This window comes from Dendrobates tinctorius, unplaced genomic scaffold (genome assembly GCF_039654945.1).
Source record: "Dendrobates tinctorius isolate UK_male_01 unplaced genomic scaffold, ASM3965494v1 ptg000270l, whole genome shotgun sequence".
Classification (NCBI taxonomy): Eukaryota; Metazoa; Chordata; class Amphibia; order Anura; family Dendrobatidae; genus Dendrobates; species Dendrobates tinctorius.
Window position 1 is genome coordinate 11,582,653 of NW_027361937.1, and position 18,918 is coordinate 11,601,570.

The 18,918-nt window shown below is 43.6% G+C and overlaps 1 protein-coding gene across 2 annotated transcripts in view; it reads right to left on the reverse strand.

Moving 5' to 3' along the window:
• Positions 1-18,918, reverse strand: part of LOC141069665 (protein MTSS 1-like) — a 202,667-nt gene that overhangs the window by 59,606 nt on the left and 124,143 nt on the right. For both annotated transcript variants that reach the window (XM_073559445.1, XM_073559444.1), the window contains exon 4: positions 4,350-4,434. In XM_073559445.1, the coding sequence (XP_073415546.1) occupies positions 4,350-4,434 (85 nt within the window). The remainder of the gene's footprint in view (positions 1-4,349; positions 4,435-18,918) is intronic.

Consider the following 18,918-nt stretch of genomic DNA (forward strand, 5'->3'; position numbering starts at 1 on the left):
GTTAAAACAGTAAAATAATTCTGCGCCTCTGCTAGGCCTCTCACTGATCAGCTCTTGCTACACAGTCCATGAGACCCATGGGTTCTACCATCTCCCACAACAGACTGGCAGCTTTCTGCCTATGCACGGTGTACGCAGAAAGCAGTCAATCAGTGTTTCTGGCGTTGTTACACAGAGCTCAACATTCAGAGCTTTAGCAAATTTGCAGCAGTTAAACCAGCGATATTACTAAAACTGCAGCAACAAGCCCAGTAAGTGATATACTGTGTCAGAATTAGGGTCTTTGATCCCACATCATACTGCTCCAGGTTGCGACGTATAAACCTGGTTAAATCTTCACTGCTGGCAGTACACCTACCTGTGTAACTGGGACGTACTGCTGACTATACACAAACTATATGGGGGCAAACAATTGTCTCCAATACATGCTCATCCCGTACTTATTCAGTTTGAAGAGGCTGGTGTGAACTGGCCTCATGGCGGCTTGCTTCTCAGACTGATGGGTGCTCATTCCTGGGCTTCCCTGAGGGTCGCTCAGAATATAGCTTGCCTGGAGGCTTTTACTAAATGGTAAAACAAGGCACGTGTAGATCTGATGTAAAAAGCAAAACATAAGGGTGGATCAAAAGGTCTGCACCATGTGGATACAAGTATGGCAGTAGTCTCCTGAGTGAAGCCTTCCGCCCCACTGATAGGTGATGGTAAGGCTGAGTTCACATCTTGTTAGGGTGCCATCCGTTTAATGGATCCGATACTAAGCTAACGGATCCGTTAACGCACCCTTTGCCATCCATTATCGTAATGCACCCTAACGCATGCCAAAGTCGGCATGCATTAGCGATGGTCCGTTACTTTGTGACGCACCTACGAACACGGTATACTGCGTTTTCAGATACGTTAGGTCGAACGCACAGCGAACGGGACGCGTTCGCTGTGCATACTCCTCTATTACTAACGCATGCCGACGCAATGCTACCATGCGTTAGCGCATGCGTTAACATGATCGTAGAAAAAAATAGATTTTGGGAATCATCGTTAGTGCATCCGTTAAACGGATGGCACTAACGCAATGTGAACCTAGCCTAAGCCTCCTTGAGTTTCACAGTATACGTCTCCGTAATATACTGTTGTCACTGATCATGGTCTGGGATTCGGGGCTTCCCAGTGTACACTGGCAAGTTATTCATGTACATAGAGGTGTCCCAAAAAACTGTGGCAGGAAACCAAGCAAATCCAGCAGCCACATTAGTCACTGCAAGGCTGTGCTTCTCCAAGACTGATTTCTTGTGGTTTCAAGCCATGACTGGACAGCTGGAGCGGAGTGATGTGGAGCCACAGACAAAGATCTTCTGGACCTACTAATCATATGACAGCAGTCTCACGTCATCCCTGCCTTGTGAGGACAGACCCCTAGAATGTCATGACATCATCCAGACAAGGAAAGACCCTAAAAGAGTATAAGAAATGTATGCGCTGGGATAATTACCATACATAAATACAAAGATCATGCTGTATTGGAAAACCTCTGCTGATAAAAGGACAGAATAGTAAGACGTTGATGCCATTTATCTGACTACCATAAATATGCACGGTTGACTTGGCAAGCTTGTAAGTTTATTCTGGGCATAAATGGAATAAAACACTGCATTATCCTCTGGCAGTGGCTAATCTGTCACAAAACAAAGGATCAGGCATGGTGAAATGTAGTAGGTTTGATCCCTATTTCATAATGTATCGTCAAGCTTCAGTGTCATACATTTTATCCATTTTGGGATTTCTTTACGTTATCAAGATTTCATCCCTATGATAATATATATGTACTTGGCAGAGCTATTGCCCTGAATTGCTCCACTTTTTTGATCCGGGCTAAATGTCTATTGAAGTCTAGAACATTGGCGATCCAGCGGGAGTTGCAAAGGTAGATATAATAGCTACACCTTAGCTTTATAAAGAACAGATATGTCTAATAAGTGGACAAATAAAAACATTAACAGCTCAGAAAACCCTTACCACATTTCTAAAAAACTTTTTAAGTCTAAAGCAGACCTGGGCAAAGTGCTCACCCACCGTCTCCGTTGTCTCCATAGATGCCGCTGACTGCACTGGTAGAGGAGGAGCTTCCGGGCCACTTCCTCCACCAATCAGCGTGTGAAACAGCTGACGCGATGACATCATTTCATTGCGTCAGCTGTGTGCTTCAGTACGGAGAGTCAGCGCACCGGAGGCAGGGAGACAAGCAGAATGCCAGGGAACGGGGCCAAACAGAGTATGTAGTGTTCATTTTTTTTCATGTGTATGGGATGTTTGGGTGGGCATGGGGAGGCTATGGGGGTGTTGAGCTTTACAAGGGGAGGCTATGGTGGTGTTGAGCTGCACAAGGAGAGGCTATGGGGCCTCGTGCGGCACATTGGGAGGTTGTGTGGGGCTCATGCAGTATATACAGGGAGGCTGTGTGGAGCTCAAGCAGTGCATATAGGGAGGCTGTGTTTGGCTCCTGCAGTATATGGGGAAGCTGTGTGGGGATCATGCAGTATATATAGGGAGGCTGTGTGGGGGCTCATGCAGTGTATATATAGGGAGGCTGTGTGGCGCTCATGCAGTATATGGGGAAGCTGTGTGGGGATCATGCAGTATATATAGGGAGGCTGTGTGGGGGCTCATGCAGTGTATATATAGGGAGGCTGTGTGGCGCTCATGCAGTGTATATAGAGAGGCTGTGTGGGGCTCATGCATTATATGGGGAGGCTGTGTGGAGCTCATGCAGTATATGGGGAGGCTGTGTGGGGCTCATTATGTGGGGAGGCTGTGTGGGGCTCATGCACTACATACAGGGAGGCTGTGTGGGGCTCATGCACTACATACAGGGAGGCTGTGTGGGGCTCATGCAGTACAAACAGGGAGGCTGTGTGGGGCTCATGCAGTACATACAGGGAGGCTGTGTGGGGCTCATGCAGTACATACGGGGAGGCTGTGTGGGGCTCATGCAGTATATACAGGGAGGCTGTGTGGGGCTCATGCAGTACATACGGGGAGGCTGTGTGGGGCTCATGCAGTACATACGGGGAGGCTGTGTGGGGCTCATGCAGTATATATGGGGAGGCTGTGTTGGGCTCATGCAGTATATATGGGGAGGCTGTTTGGGATTCATGCAGTTTCTATAGGGAGGCTTTGTGGGGCTCATGCAGTATATACAGGGAGGCTGTGTGGGGCTCATGCAGTATATACAGGGAGGCTGTGTTGGGCTCATGCAGTATATATGGGGAGGCTGTGTTGGGCTCATGCAGTATATATGGGGAGGCTGTTTGGGATTCATGCAGTTTATATAGGGAGGCTGTGTGGGGCTCATGCAGTATATACAGGGAGGCTGTGTTGGCCTCATGCAGTATATACAGGGAGGCTGTGTGGGCCTCATGCAGTATATACAGGGAGGCTGTGTGGGCCTCATGCAGTATATACAGGGAGGCTGTGTGGGCCTCATGCAGTATATACAGGGAGGCTGTGTGGGCCTCATGCAGTATATACAGGGAGGCTGTGTGGGCCTCATGCAGTATATACAGGGAGGCTGTGTGGGCCTCATGCAGTATATACAGGGAGGCTGTGTGGGCCTCATGCAGTATATACAGGGAGGCTGTGTGGGCCTCATGCAGTATATACAGGGAGGCTGTGTGGGCCTCATGCAGTATATACAGGGAGGCTGTGTGGGCCTCATGCAGTATATACAGGGAGGCTGTGTGGGCCTCATGCAGTATATACAGGGAGGCTGTGTGGGCCTCATGCAGTATATACAGGGAGGCTGTGTGGGCCTCATGCAGTATATACAGGGAGGCTGTGTGGGCCTCATGCAGTATATACAGGGAGGCTGTGTGGGCCTCATGCAGTATATACAGGGAGGCTGTGTGGGCCTCATGCAGTATATACAGGGAGGCTGTGTGGGGCTCATGCAGTATATACAGGGAAGCTGTTTAGGGATCATGCATTATATATAGGGAGGCTGTGTGGGGGCTATTACAGTATATAAGGAGGGCTCATATGATATATAGAAGGGGCTGTACTAGGGTCCAAATGATATTTAGGAGGATGTCAGCATACTTAATTCTGCTCAATATCAAGTGATACAATTGATAATATAATTATCAATAATATAGTTATAATATATTGATATTGAGTAGAATTCATTTCGGCCATTTGTTCAGCCCTCGACAACAGTTACGGTCTCTCTTGTGGCCCCTCAGGAAAATTAATTCTGGTCTGATGTCAAGATAAGGTTTGTGTGGAAAACGTCAAGTCCTATGGTACCAGGAAAGAGAAGAGCGTTGGCTTCTCATTGATAAGAGTAGAAAACCACTTACACTGTAAGATGCTTGAGTCGAGACTCGATGTTCCTGTGCCTCATACACATTCTGGTCAGTGCAGAACCGATTTCTTTCGTAGCTCCTGGAAGAGAGAATAAAAAAATAAAAGTTTCAGGAGTCCCTAGCTTGGATAAGGAAAAATTATGCATCTTTCTGCAATCTATAATATAATGCTGTAAGCGTCACTCTGCACGACGCGCCTGCGCAGTCTGGCTCCAGACAGAATGAGGCAGCCAGCGGTGAGGAGTGTGTATGGCGCCGGAGATGGTGGTACCGTACACACTGCATAGAGCCATCTCCGACGCCATACTTACCTGACCGGGAGGAGCGTTGCCGTGGCGATTCTCTTCGGCCGGAGACCGGGGCAAGAATGCGGCCGGAATCACGCATGCACATAGCGCGATCCGGTGCCATTTTACTGAAGACACACTTGCAGTGTGTCTTCAGCAATATGGCGCCGGACAGCGCTATGGGCATGCGCGTATTCCGGCGCCAGACTCCTCCCCCGGCCTCCAGCAGAACGTGACAGCGCTGGAGCACAGGAAAGAAGGGCGAGTATAAATGTTTTTTTTTTTGTATGTGTGTAGTTTTAATAGGAGTGAGGGGACCATGCATACCAGGATAGGGGGTCATACATAACAGGATAGGGATGAGGGAGTACCATGCATACCAGGATTGGGGGATGGGGGGGTACCATGCATACCAGGATTAGGGGATGAGGGGTACCATGCATACCAGGATTGGGGGATGAGGGGTACCATGCATTCCAGGATTGGGGGACGAGGGGTACCATACATTCCAGGATTGGGGGACGAGGGGTACCATACATTCCAGGATTGGGGGATGAAGGGTACCATGCATACCAGTATAGGGGGTGAGGGGACCATGCATACCAGGATAGGGGGGTGAGAGAACACTACATACCAGGATAGGGATGAGGGAGTACCATGCATACCAGGATTGAGGGATAAGGGGTACTATGCATACCAGGATAGGGGGTGAGGGGACCATGCATACCAGGATAGGGATGAGGGAGTACCATGCATATCAGGATTGGGGGGTGAGAGGATCATGCATACCAGGATTGGGGGGGTGAGAAGACCATGCATACCAGGATTGGGGGGTGAGGGGACCATACATACCAGGATAGGGGGTGAGGGGGCCATGCATACTAGGATTGGGGGTGAGGGGACCATGTATACCAGGATAAAGATGAGGGAGTACCATGCACACCAGGATTGAGGGGTGAGGGGACCATGTATACCAGGATGAAGAATGGGGTGCCATGCATACCAGGATTGGGAGGGGGTGAGGGTACCATGCATACCAGGATAGGAATGAGGGGTGCCATGCGTACCAGGATAGGAGAGTGGCAGCACATACCAGGATGGGAGACCATATACCAATTAAAATGCTCGCCACCTGGGCGTAGAAAGGGTTCATAGCTGGTAAGTGTATATATGTATATCATTTTCTTCTTGAAAAACTGCTTTCCAAACGTTTCTGACATCATCCTGTCATTGACAACTTTGTTTTGACATTACTTTTTTCAAAGACACCTAAAAATCAGAGGCGTTGTGGACAACTACCATATTTTTGTTTGGGATGGAAATGTGCCAAATCTGCTGGCTTCTTCTCTGCGTACACTAGGTACACTGTCACATAGTGAGAGTGGTCAGTTCAACATTCCTTGTGGCTTTTTCTTCTAAATTCCAGTCAATAAGGAAATTTGCAACAAATCCATGAACTATGCATGACAGGAATATACCGTATATGGTGCAAATGAAAAAAAAATCCACAGGACAATTTTCACATTGAAAATTTACACAATAGATGAGCGAGATTAGCAGAATTTGTGACCTTTAAACTGCAGGTCACCTTTGAGGTTGATTCCTCTGCAAAGTAGCATGTGATAATTGCCAGTATCCATTTTACACCGGATCAACTTGAATTGCAAGTTTAGTTACAGAACAAGTAAAAGCAGGAAAAGGGAACTTTTCCAGAGTCTCTTCAGCTGGTTACCCCAAATGCTAAAAATCCGATCATCTCCGAGCAAACATTCCCATAGTCCAACATCTAAACACTGAAAAGATATACAAGAGGGGTTTTGTGCCTAGGAGCTTTCATGTGAAATAGTCTAAAATAAAAGCAGGGCAAGATGAGCAAATAAACAGCATAACAAATAGCTTGGCACATCACCTCTCAGTCACAGGGGCTGGGCAGGGGCCCAACTGCGTCTGTTATTGTAATTTACCTGGGTGCATTGCAAAACCAAATGAGAGTATATAATGGAGCCATACAAAATAAAGAGCACTTACAGTAATCCAGAAACCCATTTCATGCACTAACTAAATAAATCACCCCGAGACAGAGGTCCGCAATGTGACCATCAATCTTGTGGATGGGAAGAAGAAATGTGAAGACTATAGATCTCTAGCCATGGGAACGGCAGTTGTACCAATCACAAGCGCCATCCTTCAGAGTGAAGATCAATTTTGAGCTAATTTATGCGGGATCAGGGAGTACCTTTCCATATCTGGTGTCAGTCAACTGCCTGTAAAGACCAACATCCATTTTACCGGGTGAATAAAAACTAAACTTACAGCAAATGATTCTACTACATGTATCCTAGCTCTATTAGTAGCCTTGTATGGTCTGGGTGCCACGTGAGCTCCTTTGTCCATCACAGATTAAAGGGCCAAAACAGGAGAATTAGAGATGGCAACACAGATTAACACAGATTAAGCACTACTGACTGATGAGGACAGATAGAGATATTTAAAAATATTTACATTTTAGCATTTCTATTCAGTTTCCAGTCTTCCCACAATTTCATGCATTGATACACTCCACAATGATGACTTCAATGGACCAAACAATCCGTTCATCTCAAACCACCTGATGCAGGTACAGAACAAAACAACTGGTAGTACAAAGAAACTTCAGTATAGCAAAGGAACATGGGATGAGTGACATACAGGATCAGTAGAAGCTGGATGAGCAATACTAGTTGTAGGTATTTATGAAGTTGATTCACTAAAAAAAAAAAAGTAAGAGTGATTATCAGCTAATGGTTGTCAGTCCTGCTTCATCTGATTACGGAAAGAGGACTATACAATCTGTCCATGTAACCGAAGGATGGACAATGTCCATCATAATACAAGTGAAAAATCGTACCAAGATCTTGTTCTTAGATTTAGGTAGAACCTACAGTTTAGAACACATATCAAAGTCCATATATCACAGTATCTGGGCGTTCATATGTAAAAGGAGAGGACTGAGGCTTGATGGACAAATGCCTTCAACAGTTGTCAGCGGAAGGCTCCTTTGGCCAACAGATTTCCCTTAATCTCTCCATTCATAGTCCGTTCAACCAAGTATACATGTGTTTTTGATAGAAAGGGGAGTATACAACCATGCTAGATCCCTTTACCACGGCATTGCTCTCGTTACCTAACATGTCCAATCCTTACCCTTCCACAGAATCTGCCAACCACATTAGATGGTTGGTCATCCATAATTTTTATTAGACAGAAGAAGGTTGATGGTTAAATGAATGATCATCCCATCAACATATACAGGCAGAAATATTTAAGTCCATATTGGCAACCAAGGCCTCCTTAGAAATTAATGTCGGCCCTAACTGTTCAATGTCATGTGGAATTAGACAATCTTCTAATGTGAATGGTGATCTCCCGATTCCAGAGATCTGTAGGTACATAAGTTGCCACCAAATAATGCTTGCAGCTCAGTGTTCAGTCCAAGTATACAAATTACCAGACAATGAACAAACAATTTTTCTTGCAATTTTTTTTTGCACAAGAAAGATTGTTTTTGCATGAAATACTTTAATTAAAAAAATCTGATGATGGCGACCTGAGATCATCCAGTTAAAACCATTGTTGAATTTCACCAGATGAACGTTCATTATGGTTGAAAGCATCCATTTTTATCAACTTTAGCCTAAAACTAAATGTTGATCACTAAAAGGACATTTTCAACCAAAGCAAATGTTTATGGGGGGTGAAATTAAGAAAAAACAACAAACAAACTAAAAAAAGAAAAAAAAAAATTGCCTTGATCATAGACCATCATCACTGGAAATGAAGTTGACTGTTTGAAATTTTCATTCAACGCCTCAATGAAATAAAAAAGAAAAATCCATCCACAAAAGATCTTTTGACGATTAGTTTTTTTCATGGTGTCATTAAACATGTATGGCCACTGTAACAATAATTCTAAAATGTAATATAACAACTGCTCACCAAAACATCATTCATTCAATGGCTGTTCAATCATCAAAGTACTTTAATGTATATGGTCACATCAGGGGCCATGATACCAACCATCCAAGCGTGTATTTTACAGTGCCCGGATGAGAAGAACAAGGATTTTTTATTAATATATTATATATATATATATATATATATATATATATATATATATATATATATCCACAGCAATACCAACTGTTTTGTGTTCCGTTAGACTCAGTTATGAAGTTACGATAAGAAAGCCAGCAAGGACCTTTCAAGTTCCGTTTTGTGGAGTAGAAGTCATCTGACACCGAGGTGTTTGCGAGGAGTCATTGCCTCTTTACAGCTCAGCCGTTACGACTATTCCGCCACAGTGATCCAGGTAGAAATAAAACAAGCTCTGTATGTGAATCACGACCAACCGCCAACATTTCCATGAATAAATAGAGGGAAATTCCAGTCTGGTATATTCTGTTCCGAGTATTACTGGAGCTAGGTTTTTTTTAGCTGCAAACACTATTTCCATATCTACAAACTATTAATTTTTTTGGGGGAAAAGTAGCTGAATAGGGTGATCCAGCTGGAAGATATAGACATATTTCTAGGTACGTTTGAAAATGGGAGCAATGATTGCCATGGCCGCCTCAATTATTGCACTGACATAACAAATTTCTGGGCTTATTTGGCCTTCCTGTATTATCATGTTACAATAAAATTGAGGAATCAGTGCCCAAAATTACTCATATACAGTATTATCAGAAGATAGTTGGCCAAAACCACCAATAATTTAAACGTGCCTACATACCATTAAATATTGGATGAAAGCGTGTCCCCAATATACATATGCATGCTGGATTCCGCTGAGTGTGCGAGTGTTTTCACTTTGTTTAAAGAAAGGGAGCGAGCCGCTGTGAGACACCCCTCTGGGTGGCCTATTTCCCAGAAGAACTAAAGGATACTATCACACACAAGACAATAGTCTTGTCCTGACGAAAAGTGTGGGATCAGACGAGTTTCCTCTACCGTGTATAAGAAACATCATGTGTATAAGGGTGTCCAGTTTCTCCTCAATGCCAGATATAGGGGGGGAAGAAAGATTAGATATGTTGGATTTCTATATGCCCAATTCTTCATCTCTAGAGAAGGTAAGATGATGTCAGAAGAGTTTGCAAGGGAAATATGTATAAGGGTATGTTTCCACGTTCAGGATTACATCAGGATTTGCTGCGGATTGACCGCTGCGTACAGCCGCAGCGTTAAATCCACAGCGTCCAGATGTTACAGCATAGTGGAGAGGATTTTATGAAATCCCATCTTCACTATGCGTACAAGAACGCGGGTAACACACCCGAAATTACGGACATGTGGCGCGTCTTTCCAGACCACAGAATTTCTATCTTGAGAAAACAGAAAGCAAAAAACACAAATATCCTGAACTAAAAGTAAAAAATATACTGCAAATAATGCATAAAGGTAATAATAATAATAATAAGGGTATTTAGTAAACATAATTTTGATCAAAATAATGTACAAGCCATCCCGCCACGTCACGGCAACCCTTGTGGGACAGTCCCTACTCTAGTATTTAAAACCTTTTCACTTGCCAAGTGGCGTAAATGTGAACAAGGGTCGAGCGGCTGAACCACTAGTAACAGCTTGGGCCAGACTGGATGGCTTTCCCAGCTCAGAAAGAGGGCGGTCACACCCATATATGCACTGAATGCACAATGAGTGAATTTCTATCTTGCGGGAACGCTCCATCTCCGCAAGATAAATAACCCAGTCTATGGATAGGATGCGGTGATTCTGCATGTGTTCAAAGAGCACATGCGGTATCACTGCGTGTACAACAGGGGGCGGCGCTTTGGGTGGAGTGGGGTTTCCGCTGCGTCCAAAGCGCTGCAATTACGCAGCGTGGAAACAGACTAAATAAAATAACCAAATTAACGCTATGTTTGCTCTGGCGTGCTAAAACTGGAGGTACACCTTAATGAACAGCTTGGTGGCACCTTGGTTAGCACTGCAGTCCTTGCAGCGCTGGGGTTCTGGGTTCAAATCCCAAAAAGGACAACATCTGCAAGGAGTTTGTATGGATTTTCTCTGGGTTTCCACCCACACGCCAAAGACTTACTGATGGGGAATTTAGATTGGGAGCCCCAGTGATGATAACATCTGTAAAGTGCTGTGTAATATAAGCATAATAATAAATATAATGTATTCACGTCATTGCCTCATTGTGACAGATGCAATATCCCATTAGTAACAACTCTCTCTAGATCCGAATCAGCCATACCCAAGGTAGAACAGGCTGCACAGTTATAGCTTTAAATCAAAGCTTCTAACCAGGACGTTGCATAAATGGATGACTCAGTCTACAAAGAGACAAATCATTTCTTCATAGGCTTACTCATCTGCCGGACTTGCAGGAGCTTGTACAACTCTGAACTGGTCTTGCCCAAGATAATATTTGTATGTCAACCTGGAACGGCTGGTTATACAGCCATCACACCAGGACAGAGCTCTGCAGTTTCAGAAAAATAAGTAGACCTTATCTACTCCAAAAATCCATACATTTCCATATGTATTAATAGAGGTTCTGAGGAAAATCATCTTCTACTTCTGCCGGCCTGCCCGTGAGGCGCTGACAGCAGGGTTGGGTGCCAAGTGTTGACAGTACACATGCTACTTGAGAGGATGTAACACACCTTCTTCAGTCTAAATATTTCACTACCCTGTTAATCATGACACAAGCATGGAAGAACATTGGGTGGGTGTAAAATAGAGTATGTTCTTCGCAGACATAGCATATCTCAAGTGTGCTATTCTAGTGTAGAATCCAAAAAAGTATTTCCAGAACCAAAAACGGTTTAAATATTTCAAAGTTTTAATTTCAAAACAATTAGACTGATTAAAAAAAATTGCTGCATGCCCGAGTTTGATCCGACATTTGGATCATACTTGGCCATGCATGTCTATGAATGGGTGGAAAACATCGGACTGCACTCTATTGACATCTGAGTACTGTCCAATTTTTACAGCATCACAGAATGGAGTAGATGGAGAAATTTTTGTCTCCATCTTCTCCTCATCCAAGAGAATGGGAGAACATGGTGATCACACTCCGATCAGGGTTTGATCAGAGTGTCATTTGCATAAGCGATCCAATTCTCTGGGATGAGGGAATCTACGGCCTTCTGACCCCAGAAAGAAGCTTTGTAATGTACCCTACCTTCACATGTACTGTTTATTAATTAAACTTAAATTCTGGATTCACTCAACACTTCTATAGGTCTTGAGAAAAAAGTAATCATTGACATTCAGCAAATTGTCCGTATTGTGATGGATTTGTAATCAGTCATGTGATACGTAGTAGGAGCACAAAACCTTTGTGAATTAAGCTGGCGAACTACATTGGCACCTGCTGTAAATTGACTATTAACATTATCCAGCTACGATTCCACAACATATATGACGAATTGCACTCTGATCACAAGATGGATGGTATGTGTGTGTAATGTTTTCTACTAGAAAGGAAATGAGCAATGATCTCATGCTGAAGGGCATGTGATTTATCTTTAATTCTAGTCACCACAGACGATTATACACTTTAAACGTTTTGAAACTTTTCTGGCCAATTCTGTCTTTTAATCTTGCAGAGACACGCCAACGGTGCACGTCCGTCCATAGTATATCAATATCGCAACACAGTCAGAGGAGGGTGCAGAGCAAAGCAATGTCTCTGAAGACCTGTTTATGGGAAATTAATGGGGGGTCCCAAAAAAGGTTCCAACCCAAACATTAAACAAAAAAAAATGGGACCTGCTTATTTAACCTATGGGGACCATACGTTATTGCTAGGGGCACCTTATATAGCAGCTGAAGATTCTATAGAGCAGGGTTCCCCAACTCCAGCCCCACCAACAGGTCATGTTTTCAGGATTTCCTTAGTATTGCCCAGGTGATAATTGCATCACCTGTACAATACAAAGGAAATCCTTTAAACATGACCTGTTGGTGGGCCCTGAGGACTGGAGTTGGGGAACACTGCTCTAGAGCATTAGGACTCCTTGTAATCCACTTACTGTGGGGGCACCCTTCTAACAAAAATAAAAAGAAGTTTGTACAAAACAGGCAACCCCTTTCACCAACGAGTCCCTAAGCTGGGTTAAAAAAAAACCTGTCATTTTACATTATAAATTTCAATTATTTAACAAGTTAAACTGACTAAAATGAGTACTCCCATCTTCAATAAGACTCATACAAGTTTCTGCCATGCGATACCAGGCACATCTACCAGATTTAGTCTTATCCTGACCCCTTGATTTTCCATGTCAGTAGACATATCTGATAACAGCAACTGACGTTTAGTATATCATAGCAATAAGGAAGGTAGGAAATTATTAAAACACAAATTCAAAAGTAATAAAAAATAGCACTGTGTCCGTTCGGAGCATTAGTAGATGCAGAAGGAGACACTTCCGAGAGGTTTTACTGGCCAGACTCACCACAATGGAAACTGTCTATTTTAATATTGAAGAGGAATGTTCCTCCACACATCTCAGTAGTGCTTTCCATCATGACAAAGTAGACAAATATTTTCTTACTAGTTTTGCTCCGTACATATATCAGATTATTTTGACTAAGCTAATACTATATAATTGCATGGAAACACTCTGTGGTAGCACTGAAGGGAAGAAATATGATAGTCTTCTTGCAGTACAGCAAGCTTAGAGAAGTTGTCCACTTTGGACAATGAAGTCTTTGTTGGAAGGGTCTCCATAGGTGTTCCTCTGCCGCTGTACAGACCAAGGCTGATAGATAGGTCAACAAGGGTGCTTTTTTACGGTCGTGCCATGGATACAACACTTAGCACTCACAGTCCGCTAGAAATTACGTTAGATCAACAGCCTTTAGTGCCCAAACGCTAGTTTTAAGGAACTGCGGGAGGATTCCAGGTGCTGTGTATGTAATATAGTCTCAAAGAAGCAGTTTGAAAGCAGTCCAAATGGAAAAAACCCCACACAGATGTATACATGTTTTTAATCCATCAGCATTTTTACATGTGCCTTAAAATGAAAATCAAAACCACCACCCTTGACATAGGACATCACAGATTAATATTTCTATAGAATATCAGATTCCTAGCATTTTGAGGAGACTGGAGAATCCTTAAAGTGGCTGTACATGTAGTATGACCCTTCGTCATGGGTTGACTTTAACTTTTAGCCAAATTAAGAGCATTTTTTTCCATCAAAAAAAAAATTCTTGTTACCAAGACTTTCTTGATTAGAAATCTTTAAAAAGTATTGAAAGTTCAGTTTCCTATACCTGGGCAAGTGTATAAGTAACTAGACTAATATTACAGGATCCAGAAGTGGAAGTATTACCGGTGATGAAGAGTAAGCTTTAATACAGTAGTCTGCATGTCCCATTATGGAAGAATGCCATTATCTCTACATTGTAGGCTACTAGGTAAGCAAAATATTGCATTAAGGGGGAGACTTCTTAACCTAAAGAGGGCTTTACACATAGCGATATCACTACATCGTCACCGATTTTGTGACGCAGCAGCGATATCGCTACATGTGATACTTACCTCCGACTGGCTCCCCCGCTGGTTATCGCTGATCGCGCGAGATCGTCCACGTCCATTTCTCGTCGTCTGCTTCCTGCTGGCACCGACGAGCGAGCTATGGATGCGGGCGGAAGACGGCGGCCATCGCTTCGTCTGAAAGGTAAGTATGACCGCTGAGCATCGCTACATCGCTGGCGAGAGCTGCCTGTGTGGCAGCTCACTAGCGACCATTTAGCGATGCACCAGTGATCCTGACCAGGTCATACCGTGGTCGGGATCGCTGGTGCATCGCAAAATGTAAAGGGGCCTTATGCAAAAAACAAAAGTTTTGCTGATAGTTACTACAGATTACCAAATTGATTAGTAGGATCCTGGCCCAAAAGCCACATCACTATTCCATCTGCAGACAGGAACCGCCTTCGACCTGCCAACATCCTCAGATTTTCTTGATTAGCCATCCACGTACAACGTCATCATTGCAGTGTGAGAGACACACAACTTTACAAAAAGCCGGCTAGTAAAATAGAAGCTGGTGACACAAGCAGGTAGGAGGTCATTGAATTTATTTGCTCATCTCTAGCGGTTACATTATAAGTCTCTAGCAATGTGACATTAGCAGTCAGATATGGAAATAAAAAATTACTTAGGCAAGACACAAACAGCAATGTAATACACACTTTTTCAATAAAACGATTGTATTTCCATAGAAAAATCGGTGAATTTCACTACTTAAACAGGATCTATCACCAGGTCAGAAGTGTCCACGTTTGCTCTTAATTTATTAATTGCTCCTCCAAGTATTCCATTTTTGCTTTTTATTTAAATCGCCATACGGTTCCAGAGCCACAGGCCGCTTTATTTCATGCTCATTTTTATGGTCTTTACCAAGGGGGTGTCACTCACAGGGTTATAAAGCAAAGCAGTACAACGCCAGCCCAGAGAGTCCTGTGAGTCGCACCCTCTTGAAATGCCATAAAAATCGGCACAAAATATAAGAAGCTCATTTATGTGCAATTGGTGGGCGAATTCATAGGCTTGATGTGAACGCTTTCAAAAGTGACGGAAACAGATGGGCCAGTAGGTCTGTTCAGGCCTGTGACCATATTTTTAAGACTTCAGAAAATCATGTGTGTGCCACATGCAGCAATGCTATCATGTTTAAAGTCAAACATCACAGCGCCTTTGCTCTAGTAAAGCTAATAAGTAACACACTGTCAGGCCATATACACACACATCTGAGCTTCTTGCATAGTAAATCTAATGCAAAAGATGGCCTCTTCCAGGACTGCATGGTGGGTATATTCATTGGGCTTAAACATTGATGGTCTACCGTTAGGATGGGCCATGAATGTTTGATCAGGGACTATTGGCCCTCCAGGTCTTCCACTGTTCAGCATGATGAAAAGGCTGTGGCGACCCTGTAAGTGCTACTTACCCCTTTTTGTTCATAGATATGCCCGTGTCTATTAATCTCGTACTACAGGTCATCCCTTTAACTTAGAATTAAGGTTGCCACACATCTTCTACCAAAACTGTAAAATTGGACAACACATGTAAATCAAGTTGTCCATCGCACTGTGCTACATTCATGTAGGAGACACGTGCCGCCAGCTGAATTAGGGTTTCGTATACCCACTGATTTAGTGCCAATTGGACATCTCACAGTCAGGACAATAGGCATACAAAGTAGGCGGATGTCTAAAGCACCATCAGAGGAGGGATGCAAAAGGATTTCAAGTGACTGTTCGTCTGACATTTTTTAGACTGAACTTCCGTGACTGAGGGTGACGGGGCACATTCCTGCCTTGGGCACCCTAAGGGCATACCTTTATAGTGCACCGGTCTCATAATTTTAACATTCAGACGGATAAAATAAGCTCTTCCAAAACAAGACCTCATGCTAATATAATGTATGGCGTCATGAAACACTGAGTTTTATAGAGCGAGCCTGCTGCATATGAAAATGCCAGTAGCTGGGTATCATACGCTGCAGCAGTGCACCCTAACAAACGGCCTGAATGTACCGAATTAAAATGAACGGCTGTGTATAAATTCCAGGGTCAGATCTCTTAGTCACCTTTTAGCGCTCTTAATGGCTTGGAATGATAAGCAGATGACTAGGCCCCTTGTGCTATAAATTGCCACGTGTTGTGAATTCAAGAAGAACAGAAAATACATGGAAACAGAATGTGGTGGGACACCCATACCAAATTTAATATGCTACATTCCTTGGGAAAAAAAAAAAGAAAAAAAAGTAAAAGACATTTTGTACGTTTCCTAACACAAGTGACTGTCTCCAAGAGGAAAAAAAAGCACATTTATATGCAGACTGGTTCTGATACCTGAACTTCAGAGTTCAGAGAACATGCAAGCGATTATATCAGGGGGCAGCGTCTGGTCGTGCCACGTGCCTAGATCCCAATCACAGAGCACTTATAGATGACAGCGAGGACCATCATTGGTTCTTACGGAAAAGAAAAAACAAGCACTTTGTGATTTGCTCGTGAGACACACATTTTCTTCAGCCAGCCTTCAGCTGGGTGTTATTGCACAATATCTACCTGGACAACCTGAGAACGGGAGGCCTGGAGCTCAAAGGGAAATTGAAACCCCCCCATTAAGTGCTCTTTCATACGTCCGTGTGTCAACAGTGTGCGAGATGTTTTGCGAGATGTTCTGCTGTTAAAAACACGGACTTGTCAGTGTGTTTTGCCCACGGACACACAGTTCATGGAAACACACTGACCTGTGCACAGACCCATTCACTTGAATCAATCAACATGTGCAAGTGTCTCCAGTAGATGTGAAAACTGTCACCACACGTACCGAAGACACATACAGTGGGGCAAAAAAGTATTTAGTCAGTCAGCAATAGTGCAAGTTCCACCACTTAAAAAGATGAGAGGCGTCTGTAATTTACATCATAGGTAGACCTCAACTATGGGAGACAAACTGAGAAAAAAAAATCCAGAAAATCACATTGTCTGTTTTTTTTTTCATTTTATTTGCATATTATGGTGGAAAATAAGTATTTGGTCAGAAACAAGCAATCAAGATTTCTGGCTCTCACAGACCTGTAACTTCTTCTTTAAGAGTCTCCTCTTTCCTCCACTCATTACCTGTAGTAATGGCACCTGTTTAAACTTGTTATCAGTATAAAAAGACACCTGTGCACACCCTCAAACAGTCTGACTCCAAACTCCACTATGGTGAAGACCAAAGAGCTGTCAAAGGACACCAGAAACAAAATTGTAGCCCTGCACCAGGCTGGGAAGACTGAATCTGCAATAGCCAACCAGCTTGGAGTGAAGAAATCAACTGTGGGAGCAATAATTAGAAAATGGAAGACATACAAGACCACTGATAATCTCCCTCGATCTGGTGCTCCACGCAAAATCCCACCCCGTGGGGTCAGAATGATCACAAGAACGGTGAGCAAAAATCCCAGAACCACGCGGGGGGACCTAGTGAATGAACTGCAGAGAGCTGGGACCAATGTAACAAGGCCTACCATAAGTAACACACTACGCCACCATGGACTCAGATCCTGCAGTGCCAGACGTGTCCCACTGCTTAAGCCTGTACATGTCCGGGCCCGTCTGAAGTTTGCTAGAGAGCATTTGGATGATCCAGAGGAGTTTTGGGAGAATGTCCTATGGTCTGATGAAACCAAACTGGAACTGTTTGGTAGAAACACAACTTGTCGTGTTTGGAGGAAAAAGAATACTGAGTTGCATCCATCAAACACCATACCTACTGTAAAGCATGGTGGTGGAAACATCATGCTTTGGGGCTGTTTCTTTGCAAAGGGGCCAGGACGACTGATCCGGGTACATGAAAGAATGAATGGGGCCATGTATCGTGAGATTTTGAGTGCAAACCTCCTTCCATCAGCAAGGGCATTGAATATGAAACGTGGCTGGGTCTTTCAACATGACAATGATCCAAAGCACACCGCCAGGGCAACGAAGGAGTGGCTTCGTAAGAAGCATTTCAAGGTCCTGGAGTGGCCTAGCCAGTCTCCAGATCTCAACCCTATAGAAAACCTTTGGAGGGAGTTGAAAGTCCGTGTTGCCAAGCGAAAAGCCAAAAACATCACTGCTCTAGAGGAGATCTGCATGGAGGAATGGGCCAACATACCAACAACAGTGTGTGGCAACCTTGTGAAGACTTACAGAAAACGTTTGACCTCTGTCATTGCCAACAAAGGATATATCACAAAGTATTGAGATGAAATTTTGTTTCTGACCAAATACTTATTTTCCACCATAATATGCAAATAAAATGAAAAAAAAAACCCAGACAATGTGATTTTCTGGATTTTTTTTTCTCAGTATGTCTCCCATAGTTGAGGTCTACCTATGATGTAAATTACAGACGCCTCTCATCTTTTTAAGTGGTGGAACTTGCACTATTGCTGACTGACTAAATACTTTTTTGCCCCACTGTATGTAGACCTATTCAAGTGAATGGATCTGTGCATATGTCAGAATGTTTCCACGGACCGTGAGTCTGTGGGCAAAGCACACTGCCATGTCTGTTTTTTTTTTGTTTTTTTTAACAGCAGCATGGTCTGCATAATGTCTCACACACCTGCACACTGATGACACACGGATAACATGCGTCTGTCAGTGTGACACGTACTGGCGCCTGGGAATCAGCAGTATTGTCCGCGCTGCTCCCTGGCACCGGGTGCTGAAGACAGCTCTCAACATTCTCCCCTGCTTGTGCTGCT